The sequence below is a fragment of the Loxodonta africana genome, chromosome 11 (genome assembly GCF_030014295.1).
Source record: "Loxodonta africana isolate mLoxAfr1 chromosome 11, mLoxAfr1.hap2, whole genome shotgun sequence".
In the NCBI taxonomy this organism is placed as follows: Eukaryota; Metazoa; Chordata; class Mammalia; order Proboscidea; family Elephantidae; genus Loxodonta; species Loxodonta africana.
In genome coordinates, this window is record NC_087352.1 from 100,022,016 (window position 1) to 100,048,998 (window position 26,983).

The 26,983-nt window shown below is 41.3% G+C and overlaps 1 protein-coding gene across 3 annotated transcripts in view; it reads left to right on the forward strand.

Annotated features, from left to right (window-relative positions):
• Positions 1-26,983, forward strand: part of PTPRM (protein tyrosine phosphatase receptor type M) — a 943,724-nt gene that overhangs the window by 358,572 nt on the left and 558,169 nt on the right. For all 3 annotated transcript variants that reach the window (XM_064294704.1, XM_064294702.1, XM_064294703.1), the window contains exon 4: positions 17,093-17,171. In XM_064294704.1, the coding sequence (XP_064150774.1) occupies positions 17,093-17,171 (79 nt within the window). The remainder of the gene's footprint in view (positions 1-17,092; positions 17,172-26,983) is intronic.

The following is a 26,983-nucleotide window of genomic DNA, read 5'->3' on the forward strand; positions in this document are numbered from 1 at the left end:
CATTGCCATCATATATAGATAGTTCTTAAAAGAGCATAATGCTCAAGGCACATGTTTTTTAGTAGTTGAGGCTTCAGGGAGTATTTCTGGTTTAAGGCTTAGAGATTATCTCCAGGCAACCGGTTCATCCAAACTTCATGGCTCCAGGAAATCTGGAGTTCATGAGAATTTGAAATTCTGTTTTGTATTTTCCCTCCTTTGATCAGGATTCTTCTGTAGAAACTTTGATCGAAATGTTCAGTAATGGTAGCTCGACACCATCCAGTTCTTCCCGTCTCATGGCAAAGGAGGCAGTTGTTCATGGAGGCAATTAGCCACACATTGCATTTCCTCCTCCGATTCCTGACAACCAGTCTCCTGTTGCTCTAGGTGAATAGGGACCACTTGTGCCTTGGATGGCTGCTTGCCAGCTTTTAAGACCCAGGCACCACACATTGAACTAGGAGGTAGAACAGCAGCACTAGACATGTTATTAGGCCAGTTAACAAGGAAGTCTCACGAAACTGTGACCTTGAGGTTTTTAGTTGTACATATGCAACCTCAGTAGCTACTCTTTTTTTTTTTGTCATCGTAAGTGTATCTATCACACCACTTTTGCCAATTCAACTTTTTACAAGAGTACAGTTTGTTGACAGCAATTACAGTAATTGTGCAATCCTGCCGTTAATAAATGCTATGTTTCTATCACTGTTTACCCCTAGCCCTCCGCTCAGGTAACCACTAATAAACTTTGTTCTCTATACATTTGTCTTTTCATGTAAATGAGGCCATACAATAGTTGTCCTTTTGTGATTGCATAATATCTTGCAGCTCCATCTATATTGTAGCATGTATCAAGACTTCATTTCTCCTGCTGGCTGAGTAGTATGTACCATATTTTGTTTGTCCAGTTGTCTGTCAGTGGGCATTTAGGTTGTTTCTACCTTTTGGCTATTGTGATAGTGATGCAATGAACACTGGCATACAAGTCTCTGCCTGAGTCCCTGCTTTTCAGTCTTTCGGGTATACACCTAGGAGTAGAATTGCTGGGTCATATGGTAGTTCTACTTTTAGTTTATTGAGGAACCACCACAGTTTTCCACAATGGCTGTACCATTTCGTATTTCCATCAGCAATGGGTAAGGGTTCCACTTTCCCCACATCCTTGCCAACATTTATTATTTTCTAGTTTTTTTTTTTTTTTTAGTCTTAGCAATCCTAGGGGGAGTAAAATGGTATCTCATTGTGATTTTGATTTGCAGCTCTCTGATGACTAATGATGCTGAGCATCTTTTCATGTGTTTGGTGGCCATTTGAATGTCCTTTTTGGTGAAATGCCTATTCAATAGGTTCTTTGTGCATTTTATGATTGAGTTGTCTTTTTGTTGTTGTCAAAACTTTATATATATTTTGGTTATTAGATTCTTGTGGGATGTATGGTTTCTGAAGTTACTCTCTCAGTTGGTAGCTCATTTTTTCATTTTTTTGGTAAAGTGTTATGATAAAGTTTTTTAATTTTTATGGGTCCCATTTATTTATTTTGTCTTTTGTTGTTTGTGCTTTTGTTATTTATTATCTTAGATATAATCAGTTGTTGAAAGCTAGGCCTGACAGCATTGCCCTTGCTTGTTCTTCTAAGAATTTTATAGTTTTAGTTCGTACATTTAGGCCCTTAATCCATTTTGAATTTTTTTTGTGCATGGTGTGAGACATGGATCTATTTCAGTTTTTCTGCATGTGGAAATTCAGTTTTCCCAGCACCATTTATTGAAGAGACTCTTCTTTCCACATTGAATGGACTCAGCACCCTTGTCAAAATTTAGTTGGCCATAGATGTGTGGGTTTATTTCTGGGCTCTCAGTTCTATTCCATTGATCTTTGTGTCTATTGTTATACCAGTGCCTGGCTGTTCTGATTACTGTAGCTGTATAATATGTTTCAAAATCAGGAAGTGTGTGTGGTCCTACTTTGTTCTTCTCTTTGAACAGTGCTTTATCTATTTGGGGCATCCTGACATTCTATATAAAGTTGAGGATTGGCTTTTCTACTTCTGTAAAGAAGACTGTTAGAATTTTGGTTGGGATCACGTTGAATCTATAGATCGCTTTGAGTAATATACACATCTTAATAGTATTAAGTCTTCCAGTCCATGAACATGGAAGATCTTTCCATTTATTTAAGTCTTCTTTATCCTCTTTCAGCAGGGTTTTATAGTTTTCATTGTGTAAGTTCTTCATCCCTGGTTAGATTTATTTCTTAGTATTTTATTCTCTTAGATGCTATTATAAATGAAATTGTTTCCCTAATTTCCCTTTAAGATTTCTCATGTTTCTGATTTCTTAATGTCAAACAGTTTGTGATTTTTCTTTGGTTATTTAACGTTACAGAAACTTTTCTTTCTCTGTATGTTTTGATTTTTTTATTTAACTCATTTGACAAAACAACATGAAGTTTTTGTAAATGGTATGATCCACCTTTGCTGTTTGTTTAAATCAAAACCAGAAAGGGTCTGCTAGGCAGCTGTGGGAGGACAGACAGATGGCGTAATCCCTTTTGTTCTTGGGGACTGACGAATGACTTCCACCAGCACATTTGCAGAGATTTTTATTGGTAAGCACATCCCTTTTCTTTTCTCCCACACGGCAGGAGAAGCTAATTTTGCTCTTCACTGAAGCAGGGAGGAGCAGAGACGCTGAGATGGTGAACGCTTCCCCTTTCCTGTGAAGTCAAACCTCTCACAGGCCAGCTTGTAGGAAGGCTTCTCATGCACATGAAAGCACTGGTCAGTGGTTTAACTGTTGTGTCCCAAGGGCTCCCAAGGCTGTGGGGATGCGACGTCTTGTCTCCTGTGCTGAGCCAGTGATGTATTGGTCCCTGGAATTCTGCATTCCTGCACATCCCCAGGCAGCCAACAAGACCTGGGAGCCATCAGCCAAAGGATATAGCACATCCTCTCTCTGTCCAAATTCTTTGCTGGAAATGGGGACCCAGAGTGAAACAAAACACGCTAATACTTTCTGTTAAGCCAAGGTGATGAAAAATTAACTACTGTGTTGTGGCAAAATTATTTGTGTATACAATGGGATGTATCTGTGATTCTGTTATATTGATCTACCACTTTAGCGTTCAGTTTTTCAGCTAATCACAATTTGGGTTGGGCTTGAGGGCAAAGAAAGGCATTTTCTCCTAAAAATGTAGATTTTTTTTTGGTAAGAAACAGATGCTTCCCCTCCCCTGAAAAAGCCTATTTTGTTGAAATCTAGATAATACCAAGGAGATGTTGTGTGGAATGAGGTCTGAGCATCAGGCTTTCATGTTAGAGTGTTCCAGATTCTCACTTGGTCAATGTCTTTGTAGATGATTTGACTTCTAAATGAGTTGGTTATTATTGCTGTCTGTTCTCTTCTCTTTTAGACAATGTTTTGGGGTCTGTAAAGTGATTCTTTTCTATGGTTTTGTTTTTGTATATTCCAAGTATGCATTTTTGAAAAAAAAAATTGGTAATGTTATTACTAGCTTAAATGGGTATTTTAAAACAACTAGATATAATTGAAAAAACAAGCCAAGCTGGAGAGAGGGTGTTCTCCCTGCCTGTGAAGCTTCCACATGGAGTAAGAGGCGTGTTGTATGGGCTGTAACAAATTATTGACACATGCTTTCTTGTTAACCAGAGGATGATGGTGTGCTGGGGAGCCAAACAGGAAAGTTGTCTCTTAAAGCAAGGGGCCAGAGAGTAAACATTTTAGGCTTTGCGGGCCAGACTGTCTCTGTTGCAACTTCTCAACTTTGCCATCATAGAAGGAAAGCGACCATAGACAGTACACACGAATGTGCCTGCCTGTGTTTCTAATACAAATTTGTTTAGGGACATTGAAATTTGAATTTCGTATAATTCTTGTGTATCACAAAACATTACTCTTCTTTTGATTTTTCCCATGATTTAAAACTATAAAAACCATCCTTAGCTTGTGGTCATACCAGATTTGGCTCATGGACCGGAGTTTGTTGACCCTTGTTTAAAAAATACACGACTAAAGCAATGTTAAATAATTATTCCTTACATCTCCATTTCCAAGTCAAATAGATGTTTATGACATTCCTTACTTAACTCTGGAAGGAAAGATTTCAGAATACACCCACCCCCGACACCCACTCATTAAAGGACCTGTATGGAAACCCGGATGGCGTAGTGGTTAAGAGCTACGGCTGCTAAGCAAAAGGTCAGCAGTGTGAATCCCTCAGGCGCAACTTGGAAACAACGTGCAGCCATTCAACTCTGTCCTATATGGTTGCTATGAGTTGTTATCAACTTGATGGCAGTGGGTTTGGTTTGGGCTTTTATTGTGTATTTTATATATGTTGTTGTCAGGAGCTGTCTGGATTTTGACACAGAGCAACCCCATGGGACAGAGTGGAACTGCCCCATAGGGTTTTCTAGACTGTAATCTTTACGGGGCAAACCCTGGTGGCGTAGTGGTTAAGTGCTACGACTGCTAACCAAAGGGTCAGCAGTTCGAATCCGCCAGGCGCTCCTTGGAAACTCTGTGGGGCAGTTCTGCTCTGTCCCATAGGGTTGCTATGAGTCGGAATTGACTCGACGGCACTGGGTTTGGTTTTTTTGGTAATCTTTACGGGAGCAGATTGCCAGGTCTTTTATCCCACGAAACTGATGTATGAGTTTGAACCACCAACCTTTCAGTTAGCACCTGAGCATTTAAACACTGCACCACAGGGGCTCCTTATTTTATATATACATATGTGGATAGGTAGGTAAATAGATAGATAAATACATGTATTTGTGTATGTGTGTGTATGTATATATAATTCATATATATGTATATATGACATTTGCAGTGTGTAAATATTCTCTGTAGTCTCTCAGGAAGCCCTGGTAGCATAGTGGTTAAGTGCTACAGCTGCTAACCAAAGAGTCGGCAGTTCGAATCCACCAGGTGCTCCTCGGAAACTCTCTGGGGCAGTCCTACCCTGTCCTATAGAGTCTCTATGAGTCGGAATCGACTCGACGGCACTGGGTTTTTTTTTTTTGGTTATAGTCTCTCATACCTGGCAGCTAAGGAAGTTTGGTAACATGAAAAGAATCTAGACTTGGAAGTAAAATAGACTAGGATTATGTCCCAACCTGGCAGTATGCTAGTTGTGTGACCTCAGAAAAATAACCTAGCCTCTCTAAATCATCCCACTTATCCCTCGAAGGTAGTTAATATAACCTATCACAGATTATTGATCAGACAAAATCAGATAATGTATTCAAAATATTCCTGGGACATGGAAGTGTACAATAAATAAATAGTTTTTGAGTCTTTGACTTTTTTTAAATGACTTGGCTTAGCTTCCTAAAGAGACCCAAGCCTTACTTCTTAAAATAGAAAATTTTCAATATGTTGTGCTCTGTTTGGTAAAAACAAACGTGAACACACCCCCATGACTTTATTCCACCTTCTTTTTCTTTCCCCATTGGTACCACTCGTCTTCTCACGTTACTGTCTCCTCTGACTTCATCTTCCTGGACCGAGCTGCTGCCGCTTAGAGAGATGTCTCGCTTCCCGCTGGGTCCTGCAGTACTCCTGGCTTCCCGCTGGGTCCTGCAGTACTCCTGGCTTCCCGCTGGGCTCTGCAGTACTCCTGGCTTCCCGCTGGGTCCTGCAGTACTCCTGGCTTCCCGCTGGGTCCTGCAGTACTCCTGGCTTCCCGCTGGGCTCTGCAGTACTCCTGGCTTCCCGCTGGGTCCTGCAGTACTCCTGGCTTCCCGCTGGGTCCTGCAGTACTCCTGGCTTCCCTCTGGGTCCTGCAGTACTCCTGGCTTCCCGCTGGGTCCTGCAGTACTCCTGGCTTCCCGCTGGGTCCTGCAGTACTCCTGCAGTACTCCTGGGTCCTGCAGTACTCCTGGCTTCCCTCTGGGTCCTGCAGTACTCCTGGCTTCCCGCTGGGTCCTGCAGTACTCCTGGCTTCCCGCTGGGCTCTGCAGTACTCCTGCAGTACTCCTGGCTTCCCGCTGGGTCCTGCAGTACTCCTGCAGTACTCCTGGCTTCCCGCTCTGTCCTGCAGTACTCCTGCAGTACTCCTGGCTTCCCGCTGGGCCCTGCAGTACTCCTGGCTTCCCGCTGGGCCCTGCAGTACTCCTGGCCTCCCGCTGGGCCCTGCAGTACTCCTGGCTTCCCGCTGGGCTCTGCAGTACTCCTGCAGTACTCCTGGCTTCCCGCTGGGCTCTGCAGTACTCCTGCAGTACTCCTGGCTTCCCGCTGGGTCCTGCAGTACTCCTGGCTTCCCGCTGGGCTCTGCAGTACTCCTGCAGTACTCCTGGCTTCCCGCTGGGCCCTGCAGTACTCCTGGCTTCCCGCTGGGCCCTGCAGTACTCCTGGCCTCCCGCTGGGCCCTGCAGTACTCCTGGCTTCCCGCTGGGCTCTGCAGTACTCCTGCAGTACTCCTGGCTTCCCGCTGGGCCCTGCAGTACTCCTGGCTTCCCGCTGGGTCCTGCAGTACTCCTGGCCTCCCGCTGGGTCCTGCAGTACTCCTGGGCCCTTCAGTACTCCTGGGTCCTGCAGTACTCCTGGGCCCTGCAGTACTCCTGGGTCCTGCAGTACTCCTGGGCCCTGCAGTACTCCTGGGCCCTTCAGTACTCCTGGGTCCTGCAGTACTCCTGGGCCCTTCAGTACTCCTGGGTCCTGCAGTACTCCTGGGCCCTGCAGTACTCCTGGGCCCTTCAGTACTCCTGGGTCCTGCAGTACTCCTGGGCCCTTCAGTACTCCTGGGTCCTGCAGTACTCCTGGGCCCTGCAGTACTCCTGGGCCCTGCAGTACTCCTGGGCCCTGCAGTACTCCTGGGCCCTGCAGTACTCCTGGGCCCTGCAGTACTCCTGGGCCCTGCAGTACTCCTGCTGTAGTCTGCGGAGCGGTACCTGCACTTTCAGTAGAGCAGTCCCTTACTTGACGAAAAGGAACAAAAATATTTTTGCTTTTGAAGCTACTTTTGGAAGGACGCTGGCTAGAAAGGAGGGCAAAACGGAAAACGTGTGAAGTGGCACAAGTTTGTAATAGTGAAATGTTCATGAGCTTCTCAAGTCTGTTTTAAGACAGCGCTTCAGGCAAGCTTCGCCTTTTGAACTGCATGTTTTTACACTCTCCCCCCCTCATTTTTTTTGTTAGAAACAACCAAGTTTCTCAATGGCCAGGCGTTTAAAATGAGCGGTCTGAGACTGCTCGACAGCATCTTACTTCAGATACCTTCCTTTATTTATTTATTTTTTCCTTTCATACTCATTTCAAAACAGTAAACTTTTCAGTAGAAGTCACACCCACTTTATAATGTGGTACATGTGGAAACATTTATATACTGAATTATGAACTTGATGAGGCAGCTAGTTAAACTGGTAGTCATAAGTACCTTAACTGAATTTACTAAGAAAGGACTGGGAAATGGTCTTTTCAAAGACTTGCTTCATTTTCTTTTTAAAGAAGCATTGAAGTTATTGTTTCACACTTTAACACGTCATCTACCTCTTTATGTGTAAATGCCAAAATGTGTCATGTAAGAAAATGTTTTTATATATTATATATAGATTTATATGTGTGCACATGTATGTGTGTATACTCACATAAATGTATCTATACAGATTCCATTCCCCTTCTTGGCTCTACAGTTAACGTCAAGTAGACAGTGGGCTAACCTGCCAAATTTGAGAGGTTTACTTTTTCACGTTTACTGAGAGACGGGCTGTTGTTCTCTTAGTATATCTGTAGTCAGATGCTGCCTTTCTCTGCGTCTTGGTATTTGAGTTGGAAGACTGAGAGCTTATGGAGTTGGGGAAATAAGCACGTGGTTAATTATTTTGTTGTGGCCTCACCAACGAATCAGCCTGCTGAGAGACCTGGAGAGTTTCCACTAGTCGCTGAGTATCTGTCTCTACTCTAGCGGGGATAAAGGGGAAATGTTTGCTCAGGGGTCTGTGAGTTTGCACTAGAATGCTGGGGAATGGCATTGCTCGGTGAAGCCTGTGTTGCTGTGTCATAGGCTTCCTGGCTGTTCAACAAGGAGGAGGCACAGTGGTGTGGTGGAGAAAGGTCTCATTCCTGCAGGCTCCTATTGCTTGAACCTGTCACTTGGCAATCGTTGGCTTGCCCTGTTCTTTCATTGTGTTCCTTTTTTTTCCCTTTCATTTTAAAATTCTATAAAATCATCTATTTTTTCTTTATATCTCCAGAGCATGTAACAAATATTCTGTAAACATGTGGACCATAAGATCCAGAAATTTTGAGCTAAAAACTTTTGGCGGTCATAAATTCTTTAATGTGATGGAAGAAAAACCAGATCCAGAGCTAACTGGTGACTTTTCTAGTCTCTCATTTCTTCCTCTCCTTCCCTTCATTCTTTTTCTTTTCTTTGGCAGAGATGTAATTTAAATAAATAATTATTAATTACATTTACACATATATGTCAACCTCAAAAATGGGCACATACAGGCATGTTCTGTGTATAGACTATATTTGACAAGAGGTAGTACATCCCTTCAAAGAAGGACCCTTCCATTTTTATTAGAAGCCTCAGCCCTCGTAGTAGGTAAAGTAAAACAATTTTCTGTAAGAAGAAGGATAATGAGGAGAGGGATCTTCATCTGTTCGTTCATGATATATTCCAAGTGCTTGTCAAAGTGCCTGGAATAGAGACCCGAAACCCGTTGCCGTGGAGTCGATTTCAACCTATCGTAACCCTATAGAACAGAGTAGAACTGCCCCATACGGTTTCTAAGGAGCAGCTGGTGGATTTGAATTGCTGACCTTTTGGTTAGCAGCTGAGCATTTAACCACTGTGCCACCAGGGCTCCGAAACAGAGACAGTCCTCTGTAATGCCTTGAGTTGAAAGAATGAATGAAAGGAAGAAAGGGAAGAAGAAATAAAATAAGGAAAGAAGGGAGGAAGGGAAGAAGGGGAAAAGGAAGAAAGGAGTAAGAGAAGAAGGAAGGAAGGATAGGTGAACATTTCTGGGTTTAGCTTTTAAAATAACATTTTTTGTGACTAGGGTGACTGTGTCCTTGGGCAGCTGGTGGTTGTGGTCATTAGCACTGCCTGCCGAGCTCTCTCTGTTGTAGCCATGATGACCAGAATAGCTCCTTGGGGTGCCCACCTTCGCTGTTTCCCCTGAGGAAGGATGTGACTGTTATTCAGGGGCCTGTTTTATAGGCCTCTGGAATGCTTTCCCCTCTACTTGATCTCCATGTTCATCTGCTTTATGTCTCCTTAATTGTTGTCTTGTAGACTTTAAGAGTAGAGAGGAAAATTAGCAAGATCCCAGCAAAGGAATATCCATGTGTCTCTTCCTTGCTCCTGTAGCTTCAGTGGAAAATAAATAAATAAATAAATATTTTTTAAAACTATATAAAATATTGTATGACATCACTTATATAAAAAGACAAGAAAATGCAAATGTATAGAGACCAAAGTTGATGAGTGGTTATCCGAGACAAGAAGGTGGGGAAAAGGGGCGTTAATGGTGATGTAAGCCTCGTGTTAAGGGTAGGGTTGCACAGCTGATTATTGTGATTGCTGTCAGTAAGTTGTACCTCTGGAAAAAGCTGAACTGGCAAAAATTGTGTGATAGATATATTTACAACAATGACAAAAAAATGAGTAGGTGCTGAGGTACTTATGTACAGCCAAATACCTCATGGGATTTGGTTCCTTGTTTTGGAGGGTTTTGGTCATGGTTTCATAGATATCTCAGTTAATTGGCCTAATAACATTTGTTTAGTGCTTCTGTTTTATCTCCTAGTTCATTGCATAGGGCCTGGAGTCTTAAAAGCTTGCAAGTGGCTATCCAAGGCACAATTGGTCTCTATTCACCTGGAGCAACAGAGGGAGAAGGAGAGTCAGGAATAGGAGAAGGATTTGGAATGCATGGCTAATTGTCCCCATGAACAACTGCCTCCTTTGCCGTGAGACCAGAAGAACTGGATGGGGCCTGGCTACCATTAGTGAATATTTTGATCAATGATTCCATAGAAGAATCCTGATCAAAAGTGGAAAAATACAGAACAGAATTTCAAACTCTCATGGTCTCCAGACATTCTAGAGCCATAGGGGCTGGATGAACCCCCTAAACTCTTGCCCTGAGATAATTTTTAAACTGGAAAAAAAAAAAAAAAAAGCCCCTGAAGTCTCCTTTAAACAAAATAATAGTTTAGCTTAATGTAAAAAACCTCTGCCTTGAGCATTATGCTCTTTTCAGAACTATCTATATGGGATTCAGTTGACAACAGCAACTCGAAAGATTATATGGGAACTTTAGGGAGCGGTGAGTTTATGTTAAAGGGGAGGGACACCTCAGACAAGAAGGGTGAGGGGATGGTTGCACAACTCAAAAAATGTAATCAATGTCACTAAATTTTTCATGTAGAAAGTGTTGCATTGGTGTATGTTTTGCTGTATATATTTTCAACAACAACAAAATAAAATTTAGGGGAAAAAAAAAACCTGTATGAAACTGATGAGCAGGAGAAAGGATTATTTCATTTCTGTTCTTTAGTTGAGCCTCCTCTCTGTCCTGCAGGCTCTGTATTTTATGGTGGTAGCGTTGTGGCACCACGCCGTCTAGCTTGGTGGGCATTTCTGGATGACTTTCAGTCTAGCAGGCCCCCTGAGCTTTTCCATTTGGAGCTTTGCTGATTGCTTCCTCCATCTTTGCATCTACCGCACAAACATAAATGCCTCCCTGAGTTGTTCACTCCCAGAACTGAAGTTTTTGTATATTTGGAATCACAAAAAAAATGGGTTTGTAAGTGATAGCTTCAGTAGACTCATTTACAAAATTTTGGACAGTTACTTTATATCTGAATTTCTTCATTCTTGAAATAAGAAAACCTTGAAGAAGTTTTACATGTGCTAATAAATAAGTTAACAGAATGATTTTCTGCACAGTATTTGTAACATTGTGTGCTTAGTAAACGACAACTTACAAATACTTTTTTAATTGAAAATTAGAATTGAGGTCATTGTGGAGTCACATGCAGTAGGAAGAAGTAATACAGAGCCTTACCTGGTTTTTCCCAGTGGTGACATTTTCTAGAACTATCATGTAACATCACAGCCAGGATATTGACATTCCTACAATCCACCAGTCTTACTCAGATTTCTCCAGTTTGACTTGTACGTGTGTGTGCATGTGTATTTGTTCCGTGCAGTGTCATTACCTGTCAGGATTGTGTATCCACCATCACGGCGAGGACACCTGACACTTCTGTCGCTGCCAGGACTGCTGGTGTTGCCCTTTATAAGCACACCCCCTCCCTTCCTCTCACCCTCCCCATCCTAACCCCTGGCAACCACTAATCTGGCCTCCATTTCTACATTTTTGTCATTTCAAAATGTTGTATAAACATATAACATTTCAAATAACAAAGTGTACAAAATGTTGTCGTTGTTCACTTGCTTGTTTCACTCGGCGTATGTTGCAGGAGCTTCACCCGGTTTGTTGCACATATCAATAGTTATTCCTTTCTGTTGCTGAGTAGTACCCCTTGGTGTGGATGTACCACGGTTTGTTTAATCTTTCACCTGTTGAATGACATCTGTGCTGTTTCCAGTTTGGGGTTATTACAAATAAAGCCATTGTAAACATTTGTGTACACGTTTTTATGTAAATAAAAGTTTACATTTCTCTGGGATAAATGCCCAAGAATGCAAATGCTTGATTGTACTTTAAAACTAAGGGCCTTCATTTGCATGAGTCATAGTTCACTTGCTGTTGTTGTTGTTAGGTGCCATCGAGTCCATTCTGACTCACAGCGACCCTATGCACAACAGAACGAAACACTGCCTGGTCCTGCGCCATCCTCACAATCGTTGTTATGCTTGAGCTCGGTGTTGCAGCCACTGTGTCAATCCACCTCGGCGTTGAGGGTCTTCCTCTTTTCCGCTGACCCTGTACTCTGCCAAGCATGATGTCCTTCTCCAGGCACTGATCCCTGCTGACAACATGTCCAAAGGATGTAAGACGCAGTCTCACCATCCTTGCTTCTAAGGAGCATTCTGGCTGCACTTCTTCCAAGACAGATTTGTTTGTTCTTTTGGCAGTCCATAATATATTCAATATTCTTCGCCAACACCGCAATTCAAAGGCATCAACTCTTCTTCAGTCTTCCTTATTCATTGTCCAGCTTTCACATACATATGATGTGATTGAAAATACCATGGCTTGGGTCAGGCGCACCTTAGTCTTCAGGGTGACATCTTTGCTCTTCAACACTTTAAAGAGGTCCTTTGCAGCAGATATACCCAATGCAATGCCTCTTTTGATTTCTTGACTGCTGCTTCCGTGGGTGTTGATTGTGGATCCAAGTAAAATGAAATCCTTGACAACTTCAATCTTTTCTCCGTTTATCATGTTGTTGCTCATTGGACCAGTTGTGAGGATTTTTGTTTTCTTTCTGTTGAGGTGTAATCCATACTCAAGGCTGTGGTCTTTGATCTTCATTAGTGCTTCAAGTCCTCTTCACTTTCAGCAAGCAAGGTTGTGTCATCTGCATAACACAGGTTGTTAATGAGTCTTCCTCCAATCCTGATGCCCTGTTCTTCTTCATATAGTCCAGCTTCTCCGATTATTTCCTCAGCATACAGATTAACTTGGTACGGTAAAAGAATACAACCCTGACACAAGCCTTTCCTGATTTTAAACCAATCAGTATCCCCTTGTTCTATCCGAACAACCGCCTCATAATCTATGTAAAGGTTTCTCATGAGCACAATTAAGTGTTCTGGAATTCCTGTTCTTCACAATGTTATCCATGGTTTGTTATGATCCACACGGTCAAATGCCTTTGCATAGTCAATAAAACACAGGTAAACATCCTTCCGGTATTCTCTACTTTCAGCCAGGATCTATCTGACATCAGCAATGATATCCCTGGTTCCACGTCCTCTTCTGAAACTGGCCTATTCCCTATCGATATACTGGTGCAGCCATTTTTGAATGATCTTCAGCAAAATTTTGCTTGCTTGTGATATTAATGATATTCTATAATTTCCACATTCGGTTGGATCACCTTTCTTGGGAATAGGCATAAATATGGATCTCTTCCAATCAGTTGGCCAGGAAGCTGTCTTCCATATTTCTTGGCATAGACGAGTGAGCACCTCCAGCGCTGCATCTGTTTGTCGAAACATCTCAATTGATATTCCATCAATTCCTGAGCTTTGTTTTTTGCCTGTGCCTTCTGAGCAGCTTGGACTTCTGCCTTCAATACCATCTGTTCCTGATCATATGCCACCTCTTGAAATGGTCGAACATCGACTAATTCTTTTTGGTATAATGACTCTGTGTATTCCTTCCATCTTCTTTCGATGCTTCCTGCATCGTAATATTTTCCCCATAGAATCCTTCACTATTACAGCTCAAGGCTTGAATTTTTTCTTCAGTTCTTTCAGCTTGAGAAATGCCAAGCGTGTTCTTCCCTTTTGGTTTTCCATCTCTAGCTCTTTGCACATGTCATTATAATACTTGGCTTTGTCTTCTCAAGATGCCCTTTGAAATCTTCTGTTCAGTTATTTTACTTCCTCAATTCTTCCTTTTGGCTTAGCTGCTCGACGCTTAAGAGCAAGTTTTAGAGTCTCCTCTGACATCCATCTTGGTCTTTTCTTTCTTTCCTGTCTCTTCAGTGACCTCTTGCTTTCTTCATGGATGATGTCCTTGATGTCATTCCACAACTTGTCTGTTCTTTGGTCGCTAGTGTTCAATGTGTCAAATCTGTTCTTCAGATGGTCTCTAAATTCAGGTGGGAGATACTGAAGGTCATATTTTGGCTCTCGTGGACTTGCTCTAATTTTCTTCAGTTTCAGCTTGAACTTGCATATGAGCAATTGATGGTCTGTTCCACAGTCGGCCCCTGGCCTTGTTCTGACTGATAATATTGAGCATTTCCATCGTCTCTTTCCACAGATGTAGTCAATTTGATTTCTGTGTGTTCCATCTGGTGAGGTCCATGTGTATAGTTGCCGTTTATGTTGGTGAAAGAAGGTATTTGCAATGAAGAAGTCATTGGTCTTGCAAAATTCTATCATTCGATCTCCGGCATTGTTTCTGTCACCAAGGCCATATTTTCCAACTACTGATCCTTCTTCTTTGTTTCCAACTTTCGCATTCCAATCACCAGTAATTATCAATGCATCTTGACTACATGTTCGATCAATTTCAGACTGCAGCAGCTGATAAAAATCTTCTATTTATTCATCTTTGGCCCTAGTGGTTGGTGTGTAAATTTGAATAATAGTTGTATTAACTTGTTTTCCCTGTAGGCGTATGGATATTATCCTATCACTGACAGCGTTGTACTTCAGGATAGATCTTGAAACATTCTTTTTGATGAATGCAACACTATTCCTCTTCAAGTTGTCATTCCCAGCACAGTAGACTATATGATTGTCGGATTCAAAATGGCCAATACCAGTCCATTTCAGCTCACTGATGCCTAGGATATCGATGTTTATGTGTTCCATTTCATTTTTGATGATTTCCAATTTTCCTAGATTCATACTTCGTACATTCCAGGTTCCAACTATTAATGGATGTTTTCAGCTGTTTCTTCTCGTTTTGAGTCATGCCACATCAGCAAATGAAGATCCCAAAAGCTTTACTCCATCCATGTCATTAAGGTCGACTCTACTTTGAGGAGGCAGCTCTTCCCCAGTCATCTTTTGAGAGCCTTCCAACCTGGGGGGATTATCTTCCAGCACTTTATCAGACAATGTTCCGCTGCTATTCATAAGGTTTTCACTGGCTAATGCTTTTCAGAAGTAGACTGCTGGGTCCTTCTTCCTAGTCTTTCTTAGTCTAGAAGCTCAGCTGAAACTTGTCCTCCATGGGTGACCCTGCTGGTATCTGAATACCAGTGGCATAGCTTCTAGCATCACAGCAACATGCAAGCCCCCAAAGTACGACAAACTGATAGACACGTGGGGGATAGTTCACTTGGTGAATACTATTTCTTTCCTGCTGTTTATGAATGGAGGTTAAACTAATGTTCACGTAGACTTTTCAGTAAGAGCCTGACAACTGACATATACGGACAATTAATTAGGCTAATGCCATTGATACCCCCACTTATTGCCTCTTCCTCTTCCTTTAGCTTTAACTTCTCTGTAGTGGCCCAACTGTCTCAAAAAGTCATTCATTCTTAGAACCTCAGGGCATGCGGGCCTCCTCCTTCGCTTGTGCCACTTCTCTCATGACCAAGCAGTTGCTAAAAACCTCTTGATTTTACCACTGCAGGAAATTTTTGTATCATTCTCCTCTCAATTCATACTTCTGCCATCTGAATTCAGGTAGCATAGCCCTTTTATATATTGATATGGTGCCTCCTGAAGTCTCTGCCCTACAAGCAGAGCCTTCTGTATCTGACCATAGCTGGTGTTCATAGCTGTAGCTCTCTGTTCTCCTCTTCATAGCCATTGTCACAGCTGCCTCAGGGCCTTTACATGTGTCCTGGGATGAGCTTTGCCCTCTTCACACTGTTAACTCTGTTTCATTCCTCAGAGATCAGCTCCAGTGTCACCTTCTCAGGGCAGGCCCCCTTGACGTGTGTTCTTATAAGCTGTACTTTTCTTTCCTAGCACTTATTCCATATTTTGATATTTTTACTGGTATAAAACATAGGGTGCCACATGGTTCAGTCTGGTCAGGCAGTTACCTTCAAAGAAAGAACAGTTGAAACGAACATATATCATCTAAACAAGTTTAAACCTTAACATTGCCTCTTAAGAAGAAAGAAAGAAAGAAAAAAAAAAAAAAAACCCAGAATGTATATGGAGGGAGGGTTGAATGTACAATAATTCTTTTTTTAAATGTCTTCTTTAGACTTTACTTCATGCTTACTACCTCTCCCAAGGTTCGCTATGTTTCCAGGAGGGGAATCATTCCCACTGTCTGGAACTTTTGGACACAAAGCCCCAAAGACCCTCTCTCTCTCTTCCTTGTGTCCCCCAGGTTGGGTTCTCAGCCACTCTCTCTGTCTGTCCTCTCTGTGTCCCCCCAGGTAGGGTTCTCAGCAGCTCTGTCTGTCCTGCCTGTGTCCCCCAGGTAGGGTTCTCAGCAGCTCTGTCTGTCCTCCCCCTGTCCCCCCAGGTATGGTTCTCAGCAGCAGCTCTCTCTGTCTGTCTGTCCTCCCCATGTCCCCCCATGTAGGGTTCTGAGCAGCACCTCTGTCTATGTGTCCTCCCCTTGTCCCCCCAGGTATGATTCTCAGCAGCAGCTTTGTCTGTCTGTCCTCCCCGTGTCCCCCCAGGTAGGGTTCTCAGCAGCAGCTTTATCTGTCTGTCCTCCCCGTGTCCCCCACTGCGGGGTTCTCAGCAGCTCTGACTGTCTAACCTCTCTGTGTCCCCCCAGGTAGTTTTCTTTGCAGCCCTCTCTCTGTCTCTCCTCCCCATGTCCCCCAGGTAGGGTTCTCAGCAGCTCTGTCTGTCTGTCCTCTCTCTGTCCCTCAGGTAGGGTTCTCAGCAGCAGCTCTGTCTGGGTCTCCTCCCTGTGTCCCCCAGGTAGGGTTCTCAGTAGCTCTCTCTCTGCCTGGTCCTTAGTCTATGAGCATCATTGCCCTCTCCACAGTGTACGGTCCACTGAGGGGCGTAGTTTCATTTTCAGTTCTCTCATGTATGATTAGCCTGCTCTCTGATTTTATAATATGTATAAAGATGTATTACATTATTATTTGTATGTGATTATTTGATTCTTGTTTGTCTTCTCTCTAAAATTCAAGTCCTTTAGTGCCAAGAGAGTTTGATACTTCTTCCCCACTCTACCTCAGACCCTGGGAAGTGACTCCAAGCCCCTCCTTCCCAGTCTCTGCTCCTAACCATGGCATTTCCTCTTTCCCAGGTGTGTCCTAGAGGCAGGGTTCTGTCTAGCCCACTCACCTCCTGAAAGATTGGGGTTGGTTCTTACTGATCTTTGTAGTCTTGGAAGCTGCAACATTGACTGGCAGACATTACGGGGTTAGTTTGTTGGAAATATGAATGAATAAATAAATGGATGAAGCTACATGTCTTATAGATAGTAGATATTGGCAAAAGTCTAACCAAAATGAGTGAATAACATACGTCTCTCTTAATTTTACAGGTGATCTTTGAAGTAATCACATCTGGACATCAAGGCTACCTAGCTATTGATGAAGTAAAGGTGCTAGGACATCCATGTAGTAAGTTGCCTCAGTTTTCCTAAAAGCATCCAAATGTCTGGGTACATCTTTGGGAGCAATTCAGACTACAGTTTAAGAGAGTGTCTTAAAACCTAGGAAAAATTGTCCTAAGGAAGTGCCCTGATAAGTCTCCAGGTATTGATTTGTAGGACCAGGAGTCCAATAAAATGATGTCATGTATAAATGTCGTAGTTTGTATACCTAAGTGTCTTTTGAAATGAAAATCAAGACTGAGGAATAAAGGAATAGTTTGGTACGTTTGAACATCCTTGCAAGGGCCCTGCTTATTTGTTTCATAATCTTCTGGTTTTCCTTTTCAATAGTAGTAACCCATTGCCACTGAGCCAATTCTGACTCCTAGTGACCCTATAGGACAGAGTGTAACTGCCCCATAGTGTTTCCAAGGCTGTAATCTGTACGAAAGCAGACTGTTACATTTTTGTCCCGTGAGCTGAGTGCTTAACCACTGTGCTACCAGGGCTTCCTTTGAATATTAGTATAAGGTACTAATATTAGTACAAATCTTAAGTATTGAGTATCTGTGCGCTGTGTTTCTAAGTGCAATGTTTGTGGCACTGTTTCTTAGTTCTCATCACATAGTTTCAAGCAAGATAGCCCCCAAAAGACCCGGGGCTTGTTGACACTAAGAGACTTACCTAAACCACCTGGAATCCTAGAAACGCCCTGTTTTTCATCTTTTAAAAAATTAGTACCTTAAAAATGTACAATGAATAATAAACATATACATTTCTGAAACAATGTGAACAACGATTAGGTTGTCATATTGGCAGCTGAAGGTTTTTCCGGCCCCATTTCTCCTCCCCCACAGCCCCAGGGCCCATGGCAGTGGTGACCTCTCCACCTAGGAGATTTGGATTTGCAGCAGAAATGACCTGAGCTGACTGAAGCAGAAACAATGTTCATTGAAAAGAAATTGGATGGCAAATAGGAATTCTGGGAAGGTGGGAGGTCTAGACACAGGTGCTGAGCAGGACTCCTGAGCTTCTGCAGCCAGGACCACGGTGGACACTATGTGCTTACCCCGGGGGGCCTACACCTGGGCACATTCCACACTGTGTCTGGGCCTTTTCATTGTTAGTCTCTCACATTCATACCCCAGTGGGACTGGCAGGTTGGGTAAGCTAGATCCTGGGCTCAGTCCCCTTCTAGTGGTGGGGTGACCTGTCATGGAAGCTGAACCCAGACTTTCACCAAGAAACAGAGGGCGGCAAGTTTCTCAACCTCAGAATAGGACTTTGAGCACCGAGCAATCAAAACACTGCCATTGTCTGTGTGTGTATTTGTGAGTGCTTGTGTTACTCTGTATTCTCGTTTTTTTTTTTCCTTCTTTACATTGTTAGGTAGATCCGTGGTATTCTGTCAGATGAATATAAATGTACTACATTTTGTTTGTCTCTTCTTCTATGAGCATTTAGGTTTCTCCCAGTGCAGTGAACACCCCTGAATGTGCCTCTCGGTGCATTGCATACAAGGCTCTGCAGGTATATTCTCAGAAGCAGAATTGCTGGAGTATGGGGTAGACACATGTTTAGTTTTACTACCCAGACCAAAAAAACCAAACCCAGTGCCATCGAGTCGATTGCCAAATGGCTACAAAAAGTGTCTGAACTAGTTTATGTTCCCACCAGCAACATATGGAAGTTTTATTTTCCCTATATCCCTGCCCAAAATTGGTATTGTCGGACTTTAAATTTTTGACCATCTGATGGATGGTAACCTGCTTTATTTTTAAGGTCCCTGGCATTAAAGAGAAGCTGGCTAGTTCTTCATACTTTCCTGATCCTCTGCTGATAGTTCTTACCCAAAGTAAAGAGAGAACGGTTGTAAGTACAATGATACTAGAAATACAAACACCTGCAGGAATAACTCAGTGTTTTATTGCGTGGATTTGAATAGATCATTAGATCACCCTCTGTGGTACTTACAGAAAAGACCTGCGTGGCTGTTTTCTGATGAGCGTATTGTAACAGTTGTCTGGTTCCATCCAAAGGGCTTTTGCTCTCTGACATCTTTATTTGGCACTCTGAAGCGGCGCCCCCCACCTGAGTTAGCGTACAGCAGTCCTCTTCCTCTGTACTAAGGCAAACGTTACTTTTGTAGCCTGTCACATTTGCCTTTTCTTCTGCGTCAGCACGACTGGTGATTTATAAAAGAGCCCCTCTTCTTTTTTTTGTTCAGAAAAGACAGGAAAGAGAACAATGCTATACCTAATTGGAACACCAGGGCAAATTTAGGAACCAGAATATAATTACCTGAGTTGCAACGTGGCCAAAGCCTTGAAATAATAGCCCGGGCATGGAGAAGTGCCACAGGGTCTTCTAATGCACATACTTCTGGTGTCCTTTGACCCACTGCTTAATGGGAAGTAAAAAGTAAGAGCAGTAATGTCTGTGTGCTCCTCTGACTGGGAGCCCCTGAGTGGTGCCAGTGGTTAAGTGCTCGGCTACTAACTAAAAATTGGTGGTTCAGAAGCACCTTGGAAGCTGTATGGAGCACAGCTCTACTCTCGACACACATGAACTCACCAAGCGTTAGAACTGACTGGACAGCAGCTGGTTGTTAGTACTCTATGCTGAGCACTGTGCTGACACATACTAGCTAGCACTCTCGTTTTTCAGAGCTAACCGCATTGCGAGGCAGACGTTTATGCTCCATTTAGTACAGATGACATGGCGGTGGCCAAGGTTACACACCAGGTCCATGGCAGAGCCAAGAGGTTCACCCAGGTCTTCTGTATCCTGGGTTCTTCCTTCTAATTCTGGATGTTAGTCCACTTATATAAGAGCTCGTTCCACAGGGTTTCAGCCATTGTGTTCAGCAAAGACAAAGTGCTCATCCCTCTCTCCCTGCATTCTGACATGTTCCTCCTGCAGCTGTGTTCATTCCTTGAGAGCCCAGCCTCCTAGAGCCACAGAAAACAGTGACTGTGGTTTCTCCTTCGGAGAACGCAGGTACTAATAGCTAACTGGCTTTGCCAGCTGCTGTTAGGAGACAGACTGTACGCAGGTGCTGCGTGGTGCAGCAGCGTTCTGAACTGTAAGCTCTAAATGGTTTTGCTGCTAGCCCTTCTGTAGTTATCTTTTCCTGTTCTCTCAGTTTATGGGGAAAACATGCAAATAAAGGCTTTAAAGAAGGCAGTAATTTGGCCCGAAATTGAAAGCTTTACAGGTAATATTTTAAGGGACTTCTGTCAAAATCTCTAAATAATCAGTTATTCCTAATTTGGATGCTCATTAACTTTAAATCATAAAGGAGCATAAATATTTCATATCTAAAACTATGCTTTCCAAATGAATGCAAAATGGCTGAGCCTATGTACTTCGTCGTAAAGGCTCCTCTTTGGATTCATATGGGTTTATGAGTCGGCATTACAACATTTTTCAAAAAATAGCTCTTCTGTTACTTGTATATAAAAAAATAAAATCGATTTTAATATAGTGACAATAAGATGCAGGATCAGCCTGAAACATGGAGAAGGCTGTGCAGAATCAGCAGCTTGCTGGCTTTAGACCACTTCTAATAAACATTGATAATTCTTGCGTTGGGTATGCGCACTAACATGTATTTTGAACTTGGTTTAATAATCCTGGTAGGAGAAACTGAAGAAGCATTTTATCAGCATCATAATTTTGTCTCCTGTTTTTAAAAATACACGAACTGTTCGTACATGGGCATCATTGTTATTATCTTGTTCTACTGGTATATATTTTCGCACTTGTAAGCCATATAGCATTTTAAATAGCTTTATCGAGATACCATTCACATACCATACAGTTCAGCTATTTAAAGTGTACAGTTCAGTGATTTGTAGTATACCTACAGAGTTGTGCAACCATCACCACAGTCAACTTTAAAACATTTCATCACCCCGAAGAGAAACCCCGTACCTAATAGTAGTCAGTCTTCATTCCCTCCAGCTCCCTTCCGCCACCCCCATTCTAGGCAACAACTAATCTCCTTTCTCTGTCTTTAGCTTTGTTTGTTGTCCACATTTCATTTAAAGGCAGTTATACAATATGTGGTTTTTGTAACTGGCTTCTTTGATTTAGCATAATGTTTTCAAGGTTCATCCATGTTGCTTCATGTATTAGTATTTCATTCCTTTTTATTGCTGAGTAATATTCCATCATGTGGATATACCACATTTTATTTATGCCTTCATTGGTTGGTGGACGTTTGGGTTGTTTCCATTTGGGGGTTATTATAAACAATGTTGCTATGTACATTCACGTACAGGTTTTTATGGGGACATTTCCATTCTCTTGGAATTGCCAGATCATGTGGTAACTCTGTGTTTAGCATTTTGAGGAATTGCAAAATTGTTTTCCAAAATCAGCTGTATTTATATTTCTTCTTTAGAGAAATGTTTATTCAAGTATTATGGCTATTTGTACATCTTCTTTGGGTAAATGTCTATTCAAGTCCTTTGCCCATTTTTTAATTTGGGTTGTCTTTTTTTGGGGAGGGGGTGATCCCTGGTGGTGTAGTGGTTAAGAGCTCAGTTGTTAACCAAAAGGTTGGCAGTTGAAATCTACCAGCCGCTCCTTGGAAACCCTATGGGGCAGTTCTACTCTGTCCTGTAGATAGGATCACTATAAGTTGGAATTGACTCGATCACAATGAGTTTGGTTTGTTTTTGTTTTTTTTAATTTTTTTATTGAGTCCTAAGAGTTTTTTATATATCTGGATATAAGTTCCTTATCAGATATGTGATTTGAAAATGTTTTGTCCCATTTTGTGGGTTATCTTTTTGTTTACTTGGTGGCATCATTTGCAACATAGATATAAGGGTTTACTTCCCGAATCTCAGTACTATTCCATTGGTCTATATGTCTGTTGTTCTGCCAGACCACATTGTCTTGATTACTGTAACTTTGTAGTAAGCTTTAAATTAGGAAAGTGAATCCTCCAAGCTTGCTTTTTTTTGTTATTGTTATTGTTTGTTTACTTTCCAGGGTTGTTTTTGTTATTACGAGTCCCTTGCATTTCTGTGTGAGCCTTAGGGTCAACTTGTCAGTTTCTGCAAAAAGGCTGGCTGGGGTATCAATAGGAATTATGTTGAATCTGTAGATTGCTTTGGGAACTGATATCATTTTAACAATATTAGGTCTACTGATACATTTATTTAGATATTTTAAAATTTCAATAATGTTTGTAGTTTTCAGAGTACAAGTTTATTTCTTTTGTTAAGTTTATTCTTAAGCGTTTATTTTTACACTAGTTTAAATGCAATTAATGTCTTAATTTTATTTTTAGGTTGTTGATTGCTAGTGTATACAAATACAGTTGATTCTTGTGTGTTGCTCTCGTCTCCTGAGACCTTACTGACCTCGATGATTAGTGCTAATTGTTTTGGGGAATCTTAGGATTTTCTGTGTACAAGAGCATTTCATCTGCAAGTACAGGTAGTTTTACATCTTGTTTTCCAATTAGGATGTCCTTTATGTCTTTTTCTTCTCTAATTGCTGTGGCTAGAACCTCCAGTACAATGTTGACTAGAAGTTGGCAGAGTAGACACCCTTGCCTTGTTCCTTATATTAGGAGGAAAGCTGTCAGTATTTCATCATGAAGTATAATGTTAGCTGTGGGTTTTTCAGAGATGCCCTTTATCATGAAGGAAGTTCCCTTTTTTTCTTAGTTTACTGAGTGTTTTTTTCATGAGAGTGTTAGCTCTTAACAAATGCCTTTTGTGCCTATCAGATAGTCATGCAATTTTGTCCTTTATTCTAGGGATGTGGTGTATGACATTATTTATTTCTGGATGTTAAACCAATCTGGCATTCCTAGCATAAATCTCACTTGGTTGTGGTGTATAATTATTTTTATATGTTGCCATGTAGCATATTAAATATAAAGTTATTTGTATATATGGTACCTTGGATTGTAAAATCTAAAGTATTACACAGAATGATGACCCATTATTTTGCTGCCAACTTAAAAACGAAAATAATGAAAAAGGTGAAGAATTCCTTAAACATACATGTGCTTTATATTGGATAAAATGAATACAAAATCCAAGACTATTCTGTATTACGAGTTTGACAATACAAAATAAGTCAGGAGTTTTCTCAAGCATTTAAAATTTGCTGAGTTTCTGAAATGTCATCCTAAGTTCAAACAACAAAGGACAAAATAGACAAATTGGACTTCATCAAAATTAAGGACTTTTATGTATCAAAGGACTATTCCAAGAAAGTGAAGAGGCACCCTACAGACTGGGAGAAAATATTTGAGACTAATATATCTGATAAGGGTTTAATATCCACAAGTATATAAAGAAATTCTACAACTTGACAACAAAAAAGACAAACAATTCATATAAAAAATGGGCAAAGGATTTAAATAGACATTTCTCCAGAGAAGATATACAGATGGCCAACAAGCATGTGAGAAGATGCCCAATGTCATTAGGAAAATACAAGTGAAACCCACAGTGAGATACCTCTTCATTCCTATTAGGAAGGCTCTTAATCAGAAAGATAGAAAACTCATGTCAGAAAGGATGTAGGAAAATTGGAACTCTCATTCATTTATTCATTGAGATTAAAAAATTGTTCAGCCACTGTAGAGAACAGCTTGATGGATCCTCAAAAAAAAAAATGCCGTATGACTCATCATTGCAGTCCTAGGTATATCCTCAGAAGACTGAAAGCAGGAAGTCAAACAGATACATGCACATTGGTGTTCAATCCAGCACTATTTACAGTACTCAAAAGGTGGAAACAGTCCACATGTCCATTGACAGATGCATGGATAAGCAAAATGTGGCACAGACATGTAATGGGATATTACACATCCATAAAGAGAAATGAAGGACTGATACATCCTATGGCATGGATAACTCTTAAAAACATTATGTTAGGGGAAAAAGTCAGACTCAAATGGACAAATGTATGATTCAAATTATATGAAATATCCAGAGCAGTAAATACATACAGACAAGAGTTTTTCAGTGGTTCCCAGAGACGGGGTTGGGGAAATGAGGAGTTCCTTCTTAAGGAGTAGTGCATCCTGTTTGGGGTGATAAAAAATATTTAGAAATAGATAATGGTGATAGTTGTGCAGCATGGTGAATGTGATTAATATCACTGAGTTGTATACTTAAGAGTGGTTGAAATAGCAAATTTTTGTGATATATTTTTTGTCACAATAAAAAAATAAAAACAAAATTTACCAAAAATTCATTTTTCCCTCACTGATTTATTTACATAGTCATACATGACTTGCCTACTTCCAAATTTAGGTTTTTATGAAGACCATTAAACAGTGTAATTAAAACAATTTTAAAATGACAAATCGAAAATTAGAATTGTTTTCTGAATTATGTTCTGTTGAATAAAGATAGATCCACGTGCTTTGGTTGTGAGATGTGTAGGACTCAGCGTTAATGTTTCATTTTTAACATGTAGGAACTTAACTTGGATTTTTCTCCAAAGGAATATCACTCTTTTTGAAGAAGATGCAGTCAATTTATATACATATTTAAAAAAAAAAGCTATTTGTACATATGCCAAAATTATTTTTTCTCTGATAAGAAGACTGAATCTTTTTTTTTTTTTTCACTTGATTAATGACTCATTCTTTACTTTCAAGCATAATGAAATAATTTTTGCCTGGAACTTGTTAGAATAAAGCTTCCTACCTCTACCACAAGATTGCTTGACGTTTTGAGCCTATAACCTCATTAATGAGGATAATAATGATACTTTTCTCACAGGATTGTATCCTTTGACCATGCCTATTCAATCTGTAAAAAGCCAAAACCAACCCACTGCCATCGAGTCGATTGTGACTTATAGCGACCCTATAGGACAGAGTAGAACTGCCCAATAGAGTTTCCAAGGAGTGCCTGGCAGATTCGAACTACCGACCTCTTGGTTAGCAGCCATAGCACTTAACCACTATGCCACCAATCTGTATGCTGAGCAAATAATCCGAGAAGCTGGACTATATGAAGAAGAATGGGACATCAGGATTAGAGGAAGACTCACTAACAACCTGTGGCATGTACATGATGCAACCTTGCTTGCTGAAGGTGAAGAGGACTTGAAGCACTTACTAATGAAGATCAAAGACCACAGCCTTCAGTATGGATTGCACCTCAACATAAAGAAAACAGAAATCTTCATAACTGGACCAATAAGCAGCATCATGAAGAGCAAAGAAAAGATTGAAGTTGTCAAGGATTTCATTTTACTTGGATCCATAGTTGACACCCATGGAAGTGGCAGTCAAGAAATCAAAAGACACATTGCATTGGACAAATCGGCTGCAAAAGACTTCTTTAAAGTGTTGAAAAGCAAAGATGTAAGTTTGAGGACTAAAGTGAGCCTGACCTAAGCCATGGTGTTTTCAGTCACCTCATATACATGTGAAAGCTGAACAGTGAGTAAGGAAGACTGAAGAAGAATTGATGCTTTTGAATTGTGATATTGGTGAAGAATATTGAGTATACCATGGACTGACAAAAGAAAGAACAAACCTGCCTTGGAGGAAGTACAACCAGAATGCTCCTTAGAAGCAAGGATGGTGAGACTACATCTTTCATTATCGTGTTGTCAAGAGGGATCGAGTCCCTGTAGAAGGACATTGTGCTTGGTAAAGTAGAGGGACAGTGAAAAGAGAAAGGCCCTCAATGAAATGGATTGACACAGTGGCTGCAACAATGAGCTCAAACATAGCAACAATTTTGAGGATGGTGCAGGACCAGGCAGTACTTTGTTCTGTTGTGCATAGGGTCACTATATGTTGAAACTGACTCTAGGGCACCTAACACCAACAACACAGGGTAAATATAGGGATTAAATTGATTAATATACATAAAAGATATTGACAGTTCTTAGCACATTCTCAGGGGTCAGTAAATACTTGTTATTAATATTATTCTTATTATTACATTATTATTATTGACATTAGGTGCTGTATTCTGACAAGTCCACTAGAACACCAAGTCCACTTTTTTCTTCTCTGTTCAGTTCTGACATCAGCTCCCACCTAGCACTTCTTGCTCTGACCCTAGTCAGCTGGACCTAGGTCAGATCTCATAAGTTAAAAGGTTACCACCTTTTTAGACTGGGAAGTCTGCTCAAGACTTCAAATGCGATCCTCAAGTTTGAGATTCTGTGTGACACCCTCACTTCTGACCTGCTGGCTGCAAATTCCCTGTTCCCTCAGGACACCAGCTGTAAGCTCAGGGGTTCCAGCTTCCCTTCACCTGTGACCTGCTGGCTCCCACTACTCCCTCAGGTTCAATAATTTACTACAATAGCTCACAGAAATGGCTATACTTCATGATTACAGCTTTGCTATAAAGGATGCCAATCAGGGTCAGCATAAAGAAGAGGCACATAGGACAGGGTCTGCAAAGTGTTCCAAAAGTGGAGCTTCCATGCCCCAAAGAGAGTGTGTCACCTTCCTAAGAGCAGATGCTGTTGCCAACCAGGAAGCTCTTGGAGCTCCATGTCAACAACTTTTATTGGGGGTCTCATTACATAATGTGAACTGCAGCTCTACTCCCCTGAGGTCAGTCATTATCATGAGGTGATCACAAGGTATTACATGGTAGGGCTCTCGGACCTGCCTGGCTCCTACCCCAGAGTCACTTCACTTCAGCTAACCTATTAGTTAGTCCTTTTCAAAGACAGTTGAATTCCAAGATGTTTTAAGAAATTTTCTGTCAGGAACCAAGGACAAACACCAAATTTTTTCAGTAAAGTTAACATAAACCACACAATGAGTTAGCTGCAAATTGTAAACCTAGTTAGCTAAGTTGATTGATTTTTTCTTTTTTA